This window comes from Chroicocephalus ridibundus, chromosome 1 (genome assembly GCF_963924245.1).
Source record: "Chroicocephalus ridibundus chromosome 1, bChrRid1.1, whole genome shotgun sequence".
NCBI classification, from domain to species: Eukaryota; Metazoa; Chordata; class Aves; order Charadriiformes; family Laridae; genus Chroicocephalus; species Chroicocephalus ridibundus.
In genome coordinates this window covers 125,616,416-125,630,822 of record NC_086284.1, presented here as the reverse complement: position 1 = coordinate 125,630,822, position 14,407 = coordinate 125,616,416, and the positions used below count along the sequence as shown (strand labels likewise).

General features: G+C 38.2%; 1 protein-coding gene across 4 annotated transcripts in view; it reads left to right on the top strand.

The window, feature by feature from the left end:
- The first annotated feature begins 617 nt into the window (after positions 1–617).
- The window catches only part of TBC1D23 (TBC1 domain family member 23), a 35,967-nt gene continuing 22,177 nt past the window's right edge, over positions 618–14,407 (top strand). For 2 of the 4 annotated variants that reach the window (XM_063350278.1, XM_063350258.1), the window contains exons 1-4: positions 618–721; positions 8,761–8,872; positions 9,095–9,200; positions 12,762–12,966. In XM_063350278.1, coding sequence (XP_063206348.1) covers positions 684–721; positions 8,761–8,872; positions 9,095–9,200; positions 12,762–12,966 — 461 coding nt within the window. In that variant the 5' untranslated portion in view covers positions 618–683. Of the gene's footprint in view, positions 722–7,891; positions 8,023–8,760; positions 8,873–9,094; positions 9,201–12,761; positions 12,967–14,407 lie in introns of those variants that run through there. The other 2 variants (XM_063350248.1, XM_063350268.1) reach the window with 2 other exon arrangements.

Genomic DNA, 14,407 nt, shown 5'->3' with positions numbered 1-14,407 from the left:
CACTTGTCCTTGTTGAATTTCATAAGGTTCGTCTCTGCCCAACTCTCCAGCCTGTCCAGGTCTCTCTGTATGGCGGCACAGCCTTCCGGTGTTTGTAGTCTTTGGAAACTGGGTTCTGCGTAAAAACTGTGAATTCTAACCTGCGGCTCATGGAGCATAGCCTGGCACGATGCTGACTCTGGGGAGGGAAGTAATTTGTTAATCAAACCTACACAAAGCATAGCAGTCCGCCTTTATGAAAACGGAAAGTAACACAAAAACCGACAATAATTCAAATCCGTCACAGAACGGCTTCCCTGCCAGGGACACCGATCCCGAAGCCTTCTAGTGGAAGGCATTGGGCAGCTGCTGGTGACCTGAGCTGCCTCAGGTGAATGCCGTCGGGGCGCGGCAGCAGCAGCAGACCCTGACCCTGACCCTGACCCTGACCCTGACCCAGCCCCGATCCCCGACCCGCCCTGGCCCCCGGTTCCCGGTTCCCGCCTCTTTTCCTCAGGCAGGCACCGCCCTTCTCCCGTGCCAGGCTTCCGTGCTTTGCGGCGGGCGCCCCTCACTTCGCGACAGCACGGGGCGAGGCGGAGGACGGGCGCCGGCGCGTGGTGAGGAACGGCGTCAGGGGGAAAAAAAAAAAAAGCACCACCCGGCCGCGCTTTACGGCCAAGCGAGGAGGCACGTCAACAGCTATGGCGGAAGGGGAAGAGGCGCCGCCGTCGAGCAGCTGGTGAGTTACGGGGCGTGCCGGTGCTCTCCCCTCCGCTCCCTGCCCTCCCCTCCGCAGCGGGGTCGAGGGGGAGGAAGGGGAGAGGTCGGTGGGCGAGAGGGGCTTAACTCCTTCTCCCCCGCGCGTCGCCTTTTCCCCCTCGCCCACTCCCCCGGGGCCCGCCGGGCTCGGAGTGTGGGGCCGTGGCCCCGCCGCCGCGGAGCGCTGGGCCGGGGTAGAGTAGCTGGGGGAGCTGCCCGGGCCGAGGGCGGCTCGCCTGTGCCCCCGCCCGCCGGGCTGACAGGCCCCAGCGCGGTGGGAGGCTGGGGCGAGCCTCGGGGCGGACGCCTCCGGACGGTCAGCAGCTGCCCGGTCTCGAAAGGGGAAGCGCCGCCGTCAAAACGAGGGCGAGACGGGGCGGCCTCTGTCCCTGCCTAGGCTGGAGCCAGGCGGTTGCTCCAGTTTGAAATGACGGCTTTAATGGGCGGTAGGAGCTGCTGGATGTGTGCGCCTGGCTGCCTGGAGTGGGGTTGCTTTGTTCAGTTCGGCTTCCCCCTTTCTCTGCGTACCTGTTCAAGCACAGGTGACAACAGTAGGTCGTGGCTTGTTTTCTGAATGGTTTTGCTCGCCACTTTCCTCTATTGCAGCTATTACTTATAATGGATTTTACATTGAACCTATAGGACAAGAATAGAGACTACTTCTGGAGGGAGTATAGGATCATTTTGGTGGTAACAGTGATGTGATTTTTAGTGTTTGTGCATGTGTATTCACTTAAGACTGCCGAGGCTTAAATAAACATTGTGTTTAAACACTGAAGCTATTCTTATTGCACAGCACATCTCCATTCCTGTGCATCTTCACTTTGTTTTTCTCTTTGCGCTTCTGCATTGCATGTGATTTCTTTTCCTTCTGTGGTTCCCTGGCACAGCATTGGTCTTTGTCCTTTCCACGTAGATGCTTTTCAAACAATTACATTACAGACCTGCTTTTTATGATCATTTCGAATCTGATGCTTTTGCTTCTAGGCTTTATTTTATGTGGCAGGTTCAAAGTTTCTTGCTAACTATTCTCAGCTTTCTTTGCGCTTAGTTATCTCACTGAAAGAAGCCGGAATTGACATGCATGCAGGTGTAGCTGGTATCTGTTCTTTGTGTAGGTTGGTTCCACAAATACAGCTCTTGAATAAAACAACTAAGTATCTCTTACTAGCAAATGAAAATGAATCGGTGCTGGTTTTTAGCCTTTTTTTTTTCTTTTAGTTACAGCTTCAAAATTTATGAAGCATTTTCTGTAGATCCAGTGTTGCATAAGTATTATTTCTAAATACAGACCTGACTGTTGGGACCTATAGTTACAAAGTTAAGGATAGACTCATTGCCAGTGTGGTCTTGACACTTTGATACCCTGGACATTGAATAAGAATTGTGTTGAAATATTTCTGAAAAAATACTTCAAATCTCTTTCGTTACTAATGTTGAAAGAATATTACAATCTCCCAGATCACAAACTGCTAAAATTCCTGGTTAAGAACAAGGCACAAATGGGATTTCCAGACATATTTCAAGGCACAGCCTGCATTTTGACGTTCTGACTGGTAGCTTCAAAATGTAACTACAGGAAATTTGATGTGCTGGTACTACTAGAAAAGGCAAACTTGAAGACATCACTAGAAGAGATTTTGTAAGTCTTTATGGGAACAGTTCAAGAAGTTTATGCTTAAATGCTTCATTAATGTGCAAGAATACATCCTGTTACTAGAGCTGAACCCTGTGAACAACATAAAATTGTATTCCTTATTGCTTATTTAGAAATTTCATGTGGCTTTTTGGTTTTGTTGTTGTGTTTTGTTTGGTTTTTTTTAATGCAAGTTTCAGTGAAATAATTTCTTTTTCATTTATTGACTTAACCTGTTGTCTTGCATACATATCTGAATGCTGCTGAGCAGTTGTTTTACTAGTGTGATATGTATCTTTTGAATGAGCTTAGCTTTCCTAAGGAGGATTCAAAGGCAGATGTAATTTTTTGTTCAGAGACTGTGACTGCACCTTGAGTATGTAGAATCTAGACATGCTTATTAACATAAAAAGCCCTTTTTATTTTTCCTGTGTCAACTTGACATGCAGTGCTGGTGTAAGTGATTTGAAGGGGCACAAACCAATGATGAGTTAAAACCCTCAACATCCATACAGAGTGCTTGGTGTTTTGTTTAATAAAAACCAGGGAAACTTACCACTGTACAATACAATTTAAAAAACAAACAAAAACCCCACCCACTACCCCAGACTTCTTGTACAGAGTTATTAAAAGATGAGATTGTCAGCTATTTCTTCAGTAAATACAGGAAGTTCATCAACAGTTTTGATTTAAAAATTAGAAAAATCTGTCAGACCTTGTTTATTAAATATTTATTTTTAGCTATTTGGTATGTTATCAAAAATTAACCTGAGAATTTACTGGCTGTATTGTATTTTATGCTGGAAAACATATCTGTGTCCAGAGCTAAGAATACTGTAAAACACAAAGGAGGCAGACTGCTTTCAAGTTGTGCTGTAAAATCTTAATTTTTTTTTTTTTGGTCTATTTATTTCATTATTTTAACCTTAATTTTAGTCAATACAATACTTACAGTTTTGTCTCTTCTCATTTATCAAGGAAATAAATTATTTGGACTTCATGTTTCTTGTTCAGGTTCTCAAACAGATAAAGATATAAACCATTATGAATTAATTTCTAAAACCTTTTTGCAGATGTTTGTTTAATACTCAAGTGTCAGGCAACTTGATCAAGTAGTATTTTTATTTTAAGATCTATACTTCGAATGTTAAGACCTAAACTAAATATAACTAACTAACTAAATCTAACCACAGATGGAATTGTTCCTGTGCATTTAACTTTGCATTGGAATCATTCATCTTATGGGTCCAAAAATACACTCCAACTGTTTCAGACAACAGGGTGACAAAACTAGTAGATATGTGTTGGGTTTTTTTTTTCTGTATTCAGAATCTGGCTTATTAGTGCTTGGAGCCATGGTATTTCTTCTGAAAGCATATGAACAAAATATCCTCTGCAGTTAAATGTGAAATTAACACACTCGAGGAAAAAATAGAGGTAAAAAATGTCACACAATTAATGTTTTTCTCCAAAAGTCTATTTGGGGGAAAAAAAAGAAAATTCAATGGCGTTCTGAATAAAATGGATATTTTGAAGTAAATGTGAGGGATTGATTTTTGTTTGTTTGTTTGTTTTCAATAGAGAACACGCATTGCTCATCACTTTCAATTTAATATAGCTCTTGTTAAGGCTTTTTTCTGGTAGTTAGGAGAATCCTAAATTAAAAGTAGGAACCACAGTAACTAGATTATATAAAAGCATATTTCTAGGGAAAAAAAAAAGAAGGTTTTATATAGATACTTTTCTGTGGTGGGAAGCTATGTTCTTTGCTGTTGGAAGGTAGAATGATGACTATAAAAATAAATTGATAGTAGCCATTGACTTCGGAAATGTTCATCAGCACTATTCACTTGCCCAGTTTTCTTTTAAGCAAAGCTTTTTTGTGATTACTGCATGTTATAAACCTGTATGCTACTGTGAGCTTTTTCAAGTAAAGTACTTTGCTTAAAATGCAGTTTAGTTCTACCTTCTTAGTAACAAAAGTAATAAAATTATATTAGAATAAATTAGTCCAATCTGTCACTAACATGGATATGTACAGGCGGCCCTCATAATTCCGATGGCAGTATTGTGGTATATGTGTCTGTCTTTCTTTTTGCATGCTACAGTTATCAGAAATACACAAAATCTTGCAGATTGGATGTTTTTGATGTCCTAGGAGATGACAACAGAAACTTAAAGATAATTACAGAAACTAAAACTGATGATACTCTTGGCAAGGGTTCAGCTGGTAGCAGCCTTGCTTCTGATTTAAGGAAAACAGGAATGATATGTGACGATGTTTAAGAAATCCTGTTTCTTACACTGCAAGTGTGGATATACTACAGGATATCGTGAGCAGCTACCATGAGTGTGTAACTTGAAGAATGTGGGAGAAACTAATCAAAGAAGCTTTTCAAGTGTTACACCAACATCAGATCAGTGGTCAAGTATATAGGAAGCAGTTTGGTAAGCAGTATATCTAAGTGGGAGTGTGTTTTAACCCTCTTTTAGGGCACTGAGTAATATCTTTAACAGGCAAGTGTGTAGTAGTAGATTCAGTGTATATGGGAAAAGAGCGATCATCTTGTTTTGGACCGATAAGATTATTTTAGATAATGAATTTGGTACATGTAGAAGATACCTGCTGCGCTTTTAAAGTAATAAATTAGTATTAGTAGTGTGCCCATCACAAATTAAAGCTTTAAACTTTTGAAGCATTTTTTCCAAAAATGCACTTTGACTTGTAAGAAGCAGTTCAAAGGGATCTATCTGTCTTTCCTTATAACAAATTAGCAGGCGTAATGACTTCAGCAGATACATTCCAGACATTGTAATCTACTGACTGATTGTATTTTTCTTAATACATCTTTTCCTATGTATTTGTAGTTTATCAAAACACTTCCTACTGTCTTTTTCCTGCTGTTCACATCCCCACGATTTCTTAATCTCTTCATTAATTTATAAGTTATTATTACTAACTACCTCAGAGTCATACGTAAATAAAATAAATAGGACCTTAAAAAAAAGAAGTGAAGCTGAATTCCCATCAGTTGATCAATTTTATTTTCTTATTGCCTTCAGCTCACTCTCGCATCTTAATTGTTTTGGCTTTAAAAATATCTGCATAGGTAGTTTACCTGTTGATTATAATATGTCACTGGACTGGCATGAATTTCAGAGACCCTTCTCTTAAGTATGGAAATTTACCCCATAGTATTTTCACTATAATGGCAATATTGTGCACTGTGTCATTTGGAACAGTATGTCTTGTAGGAATTAACCTTTCAGGCCATTGCTTGGATATAGGCTGGAATTGTACACATCTCACCAAAATTTAGGGTAGCACCTAGAGCTAGGCAGTGGAGCCCTGGTAGGGCAGAGAGAAGGATGTTCTTGTGTGGAGGAGTTTACCTGTAAAGAGAAATGCTGCATTCTTTCCAAAATAAATTTAATAGTTGTTGTCTGTATGAACAGAAAACTTCCTAGCTGATCTTCACTCATGAAAGACAAAGATCCAGATTGCTAGCAGTTTGCTGGAACATTTGTAGTGCAAACTGAAATAAGGTAAAACACATCCAGTGGACACGTGTTAAGTATCAAAATCACTTTCATGGTACTTTGCAAGTTACTGTGAATAGAATACTTATTAGAAAATAATTTTTCTTAATCTTTGAGAAGCCCTCACTTCTAGCCTGTGAGCAGTCTTGGGAGTTGATGGAGGAAAAGAGTAGCTAATTAAATCATAACTAGAATAACACAATTTCTCCCCCCGCTGTTACTTCATTTAACTCAATTTGGTAATGCATCAGATCTCTTCATGTGGGAGATGGGCATATCAGATTCTTACTTTTTAAAGTGAAGTAGTAAAACTAGCATTTGCCTGTCATCTTCACAGTGTATAAAATGCAGATGACAGTACTTAGGAAGAAGATTTTGCAAATAGTAATATATTATCAAAGAAACAGAGGAAGCGCACATTTGCAGATAACATGTTGAAGTTGATCTTGATGTTAACCCATGCATGGCTTTTTAAGCTGTGAATATTAGGTACAAGTAACTGGTAGAATTAGTACTCATGGATCCCTAAAACATTATTTGTCAGATGTGTTTTTGTAATTTGTGTAAATGTATTTTTAAATGTTGTTTCACATATATTAAATTACTTTTTTTTCCCAGATAATTTTCTTTGGAGGACATAAAAACCAAATTTAGGTATTGCAATTTAAGAACTTTCCACCTAAAATGCAATGTCCATGCAGCTGTTGCGTTCATTTCTATGTGCCCGTTTAATACTTGGGTAGTATTTATAGCAATTGATTGGATTTTGTGTGCTATACTTCAAGGCCTCGCTGTTGCCCTCTAGTCTGTGTGCCATACATAGTGTGCACAGAAACCTGCAATATATCTAAGACCATCTAGCTCTCTTCAGCTGGTGTTCGGTGTTGGCTTCTGTTCAAGTTAGAGCATCCCAGAGTTCATGCAGTTCTGCTGGGTGCTAGGTCTCTTTGTGTAAATGTCCTGGAAATACTTGATTTTTATTCAGGCTGAACTGTTATGGTGATTTAATTCTTCCAGTGTTGGTTGTTATATACACAATTGGACAACAGGATAGGTGACGGATATGCAAGTGTGCTGATGTATTTTTTCCACCTCCATTTCTGTCTCAGGAAAGGGATATTCACCCGTGCAGGCTGTAGTTCTATAATAAGTGGGCTTTGGGATTTTTTTAAAATAATAAAAATACAAGAAAAAAATGCAACTCAGTCTCCTTGTAAATTGTACTTTATTTCATCCAAATTTGCAAAATTGCTTCAAGAATACAGACTATTAGCTGTGCCCTAGTGTATATTTGAAATATGATTTAAAGTGCTACCAAAAAGTACTGTCAAAGAAACTGGCTGATACAATGGAAGGAAAATGCTTACTCTGCAAACTTGTAAATACTTTGAGATGTCTTAAGACTAGCTCATTGCTTATTGTTAAGTATATGCATGCATTCTTACAGGATTGAGGTTTTAAACTATTTATCAAAAAGGGTGATATTTAGAAAATTAGTAATCTGTGTTTAGCTTTCAGAAGACCATACTTGAGAAGTTTTATATCAAGGAGTTAGTTGTGGATATATGCAAATTAAAGAAACAGACAGAGCTCAACAACTGACATTCGATGGGTTTTGGAGTCAGCTACATAGTATGTAACATGTGGATTAATTGGGAATTGTACTGGTAACACTTTAACATCTGTTATTGCACATGTATAAATAGATGTGTTGTTCACAATGGATGAATGCATCTTCATACTTGAATATCTGTCCTGAATGAACAATCACATTCTGTGTTTTGCCCTGGCTATAAACCTCCCAGCTGTGTGTTTAACTCCTCAGGTGTATGAAGCAAAGGGTTTCTTAAGGCATATGTCAGAGCTAGTAGAGAATACACAGTATTAAGAGAATCACAGTATTAAGAGGATACACAGTAAGGGAGACGTTTTGCCTACAGGACCTATGTATCACTGCCATTGCTATTTTTCCAGTGAACCTGGTGTTTTGCCACTGCCGTGCTACATAATCTTGAAATTCCTGAAGTCATCAGATGTGATTCTCTCATTGTTGAAGGCATGGAACTGTTGAAACAGTCTGCAGAAGTTATCAGAGAGATTGTAAAGTAATAATTTCTGAATGTGTACCTTCTTACGTATAATGCTTTTGAACTTTTGCTGTCTTACTATGGCAATTTAAGTATCATTACTGTTTGACTGTCTTGCGGATTTGTGTATTTTGCTACTTTCTACACTATTATTAACATTTTTGTATGTTTTAATTCAGTTTTGTGCACATGTCTACACTTACGGTACTAGAACTTTATAGTTAAGTAAACCTGAGTTTGACTAAAAGATTCTTTCCCATTTCAGGGAAAGATGGGGTTAAAATCTGACTGTTCTAAACCTTTGAAATAAGTTTTCTGTTTTCTAGGTCATGTAGTATTTTATTTAAAAGAACTCTGCCATCTAATTTAGGTGTAGTGTTCGCTTTGAGTGGTTTGTGCCTGAGTGAAAATTTGCTGTGCATCTGTAAATGACAACTAAATTTGTGGTTTTATGATACATTTTGCAACATTGCCACTTCATGAAAGCAAACAAAAAATGTTCTGACCTTACTATTTTCTCATATGTTAATGGAATGGAATTAGAAATTGAACAAGCAGCCTTAAAAGCAAAGGAATAAATAACATTTTGCAAATATTTATTTTCAGTAATTGGCAAATTGTCTTATAATATATGTTTACATATATATGTGAGTTTTGCCTGATAGTAGCCTACAGTCAACAGCTATTTAATAGATAAATATTAAATAATATTGTATAATTAATTTTTAGTAAGCACATTGCATATCATTATTATAGGGAAAAAGAGCTTGCAGACGCTCTGGAAGAAGGAGGCTGTGATCTTGAAACTGTGAGAAACATCATTCAAGGAAGGCAATTGCCTGCTGATTTGAGGGCCAAAGTCTGGAAGGTAAATACAAACTTAAATCAAGAAGCAGCAAATACTTGAAATTGTGTTTGTTTTGAGGTAGATGACTTAATTACCAGGCATCTATACAGAAGAGATGTAGTACTGGAATTTTAATATGCATGTATGTTGATTCAGTTTTAGGATTTTTCTCTTCATTGAGTTCAATAATTTGGTAACTACAAAAGGATACTGGTTAAAGGGTTTTCTATTTTTTTTTTCCAGATCGCGCTTAATGTTGTAGGAAAGGGGGACAGCCTAGCATCCTGGGATGGCTCCTTAGACCTACCAGAACAGAGTATAATTCATAAGGATTGCCAAGAGCTAATTGGTAAGTTCAGTTATGTTTAGATCACCTACACAAAAACTTCTGTGCTCTCAGTTGTCTTAGGGCTTTGCTATTTGAGTTAAATAACCAGAATGATGTTTACATTTTAGAGAAAGCTATGAGAGGGCAGAGAAAATCAGAAAGAACTTGTAAAAAACCAGTAGTATCCTACCTATACTCTGACTCTGAGATGGGTGGTGTCACAGAATCACAGAATGGTAGGGTTGGAAGGGACCTCTGGAGATCATCTAGTCCAACCCCCCTGCCAGAGCAGGGTCATCTAGAGCAGGTTGCACAGGAACACGTCCAGCTGGGTTTTGAATGTCTCCAGAGTTGGAGACTCCACCACCTCTCTGGGCAGCCTGTTCCAGGGCTCCATCACCCTCAAAGTAAAGAAGTTCCTCCTCATGTTTAGGTGGAACTTCCTATGCTCAAGTTTGTACCCATCACCTCTTGTCCTGTCGCTGGGCACCACTGAAAACAGCCTGGCCCCATCCTCCTGACACCCACCCTTTAAGTATTTATAAACATTGATAAGGTCCCCCCTCAGTCGTCTTTTTTCCAGAAGAGACCCAAATCCCTCAGCCTTTCCTCATAAGAGAGGCGTTCCAGTCCCCTCATCATCTTGGTAGCCCTTTGCTGCACCTTCTCTAGCAGTTCCCTGTCCTTCTTGAACCGGGAGCCCAGAACTGGACACGGTACTCCAGGTGTGGCCTCACCAAGGCAGAGTAGAGGGGGAGGGTGACCTCCCTGGACCTGCTGGCCACACTCTTCTTGATGCACCCCAGGATGCCATTGGCCTTCTTGGCCACGAGGGCACATTGCTGGCTCCTGGTCACCCTGTTGTCCACCAGGACTCCCAGGTCTCTTTCCACCGAGCTGCTCTCCAGCAGGTCAGCCCCCAACCTGTTCTGGTGCGTGGGGTTATTCCTCCCCAGGTGCAGCACCCTACACTTGCCCTTGTTGAATTTCATAAGGTTCGTCTCTGCCCAACTCTCCAGCCTGTCCAGGTCTCTCTGTATGGCGGCACAGCCTTCCAGTGTGTCAGCCACCCCCCCCAGCTTTGTGTCATTGGCAAACTTGCTGAGGGTGCACTCGATCCCCTCATCCAGGTCATTGATGAATATATTGAATAGGACTGGAAGTCATGAAAGTTTAAAGTGATAGCTTTTAAGTGATGGTTTGCATGGTCAGAGCCAAATGGGAGGAAAGCTCCAGGAGTTGAAAAAAATAAGGTGTTTTTTTTTCCAAGCTCCATCTTTTAAACCAGACGCTCTTTCTATAGTGTCATTCAAGTTTTTAATTGTCTAATGACTGGTACTTAATCTGAAAAGCTGGTGTAGCACCAAAATGCATATAACCTCTAAGGGAAGAAATATATTAAACACTTTGAATTTGAAGACTATTTTTTTGAAAGGTTTTGGGGTTTTTTTTAATGCTGTTTTCAGCAAAAATGAAAGGTTGTGTTGGTGAAAGCAAGATGCTGACAGGACATTGGAAATAATATTCCGGTATGTCTGTGAGGAGCTGCCACAAGATCTGGTTGGCAATGCGTTGCAAAAATGGCCAAATCCCTGACACCATGCAACAGCATTAGTCATCAGGTGGTGGAGTCAATGCTGACTTATAAATTGGGATACTTCTTATGGCATCCGTAAGAGAAACTTATATTTTCTTACCTGCTTTAATTTATTTTTGCACAATTGAAAGTTAAGGGAGAGAATAGAGTTATTGCATGCATGGATGTGTGCATACACACATACATACTACTTTTAAAATGCAGTTATACATTTTCTAGCTCTAGAATCTAGTGGGACTTATTTTCCTTCTCTCTCTGTCCTATAAAGGAAAGGGGGGGAAAAATTCTACTGTGTTATTTAACCACAGTGTCTTTTCTGGCAGATAGCAAAACCACCCAATTAGTATTCATAACATACAAAATTAAGCACTTTAATGTCTGTTAGTTCTCCTTTTGCTTTATTGCAAATATTCTGTAATACATAACAATATTAAACTTATTGAAGTAATAGATATTAAGTTAGTTCAGAATGAAGTTTACATAGAGATTTCTATTTTGATTGGATTAAATCTCTCTATTTCAATGTTTTAGTAAAGCAAGTAGTCTCCAAATTTAAAGTAACTCTTTGGGTGGCATTTGAATTTTATGTACAATTTTTTATTTTTTTTTCCTGCAAGGTAGAGGAAAGGAAATACCAAATATTGACTGGCTTTGATGAGAAAATATTAAAGACTTCAGTAATAAAAACTTTCTTTAACAGTAATGAGACTCATGGGCTTCTCATAATCGACGGGGGAAAACGTCACTTTTAATGCCACTGTATTAACATAGTGTATAGGCATCTCTTCCCCTTCTTTTACTGTTAGTCAGTTTAGCTGTAGTAAAATCAATATAATCTAAGTGGATTAAAACAAATTTATTTCTGAAATATATAATTCATAAGTGTAATATTATATTTGTTATTAAAAATATAAAGAGGTATTTAATATTAAGCTGAACATGGTATGAAATTACACAAAAGTCTGGTTTCACTACAATCTGTAAAATAAATACCAGTATAATTAACTGTAAGCAAGCTAAGTAGTTATTTATTTCATCACATGGAGGAAATCATAATTTGGGGTACGGTGTTGACATATTTCAGAATGTCTTATTGGCATTCGCCTCACTTGAGGCGATGAATCTATTTTTTTCTGAAGCGTTGTCAGCCTTTTAAGTAAGAGTCTGTGCAGAACAATGCTTTGGAACTAATGAAAACCTGAGCTTTGTGTATGTATCAAACTGAATAATGACAGTATTTAAGACCTTACAACATTTGTAAGAATTTGAAACCATGTGCTACGTTGTATAAAATATTATATGTTCATGGTTAGTGTATCTTCTGATAGCAACAGTACCAAATCAAATTTAAAAGCCAGGTGTAGATGTAAATAAATTTCTCTTTTTATAGTTACCCTAACAACGCCAGATTTAAAGTATCATTAGGCAAATTACTTTGAAGTAGAGATTAAAAATGTGATTTATATTTTAATACTAAAATTTAAGTCTGTAAGCTTAGTTCATTTCAAGCTACTGATTTTCATAAATTTGCATGTCAGTGGGCTTTTGAGGAATTGGAGGTATGCATTGTGGGTTGATCTGTGTTGAGATTCAAATGAATTTGTTGTAGAGCTGAGCATAAGTTATGTGTTGAGCACATCAAATAGGAATAGAAGAGGGGCATTCTGTGCATTAAAAGAATCTACGTCTTTGTTTCATATAAATCCTGAAAAAGCCAAGCTGCTTTAATCCTGTTGTTGTGATATTTAAATTATATTTAAATGCCTTATCCTACTGGGGTTATAAAATCACTGGTATTTTGATGCCTTTTTGAATGCCTTTCTGTAAGCATTTAATCCAACCTGCTATTTTTTTGTTTGTCTGTTTTTGTTGCCTTTTTTTTTCTTTCCAAGCAGTCCTTCTTAGTGCAATTGTGATATGAAATAGTCTCATTCCATTTCTTTGAAAGGCCATTAATATGGTTTATGCTTCTGTACCTATTTCAGACCAGTTGTCAGTGCCAGAAGAGGAGAAGTCAGTATTACTTGTGGATATTGAGTCTGTTATTACTTTTTATTGTAAATCACGCAATGTCAAATACAGTTCTTGTCTTGGCTGGATCCATCTACTCAAACCTCTGGTGCACCTTCGTTTGCCACGCAGTGATTTGTACAACTGCTTTTATGCTATCATGAATAAATTCATTCCAAGGTAAAACTCTTTTTATTTTGCCTATATACCGTTTTTATTAGCGTGAAAGGATGTGCGTGTTGGTTTTGGCTAGAGTAGCACTGTTTGTAGCAAAGCTGTCAAATTCCTGCATTTGATAATAAATTGAACTATCTTTCCCTGTTGATTTGAAGTCCAGGAGATGATTGAGTTGGTTTAAGATGTAAAGAGTTAGCATGTCACTGATGTAGATTAAATGTGTCTTTTAGTAAACAGCTGTCATTTCATGCAATATCAAAAAAATTTGAGATAGTTCCTAAAAAGATATACCTAATTGATGTAAGTTCTGTGAAAGCATTTTTTATTTCCTTTCCTAGCATTCTTAATATCTGAAATACTTCTATCCCTGTCGTTTCAATGTACTTCATAAGCACTAATTAAGTCTCAAAATCTCTTTAGAAGTAGTTGTTGATATTTTCCCTGTATTCTACTGAGTTGTGAAGGAAGTGACTTTTTTTTTTAAAGTTGTTAGATTTTGTATTTTTTTAATAGAAAATATGAAATAGGAGCTCTTCGTGCTGTTATATGGGTGCTCTCACTAAAATAATTTTTTATTTGTGTTGGAGTAGCACCATGACACTCCAGTGAGGCTACAGGGTCTTCTGATTAAGACCTTGTGAAATAATATACGGATAGTCTGTAATTAAAAAGCTTAGTCTGATTCCCTGGAGAGGAGATTCTGGCCCAGCTGGTGGATGTGTGCCCATAATATTGCATCATAGAATTGTTAGGAAAAGTGCATGTTTGGTGTTGTGGCAGGAAACATTTATTGGTCCTGTGACTTGACTCAGCTTGTGTCCCTTTCTGATTTAAAATACTGCTGGGCTCTGTGAACTGTTTGGGGATAGTGGCATTATGGTCACGTAACTCGTGTACTTTCAGCTGTAGAAAGCTTTCAGAGTGTCTAGTATTTGAGTTTCCCTGTAGGAACCTGGGTGGTGTTTCGATGAGATGTAGACTGTTTTCTCTCTCTCTCTTTTTTTTTTTTCTTTTTTTTTTTCTAATGGGAGAATAAAAGGCAAAGAAAGGCAATTTATAGTAGACTTGCCAGTCTCCGCTTAGGTCACTTTGGTCTCAATTTGACGTTTGACTGCTGGACCATCATTACTATTCAATAAAAGTTTCATTTTTAACTTTTTGCTATTTTTTTGTTTTTTTAAATCATACAATTTTATTCACATTTTCTCATGTTTTGTAACTGTCATGAAAAATTTATTGGGAATTTATTCTAACAACATATTGACAACAGGTGAGGGAAATGTACAGTATAATCTGTTGGAACCATATTATATCTTGGATTGATCTTTTTTTTTTAAAGAGCGTCTCCAGCAAGTCAAAGGAAGATGAGGGGAAAAAAACATAATAGGTTATTTTAGATGAGGGAGGTTTTGCTGTTTTTTCTTTGGAAACACTGTTACTCTCA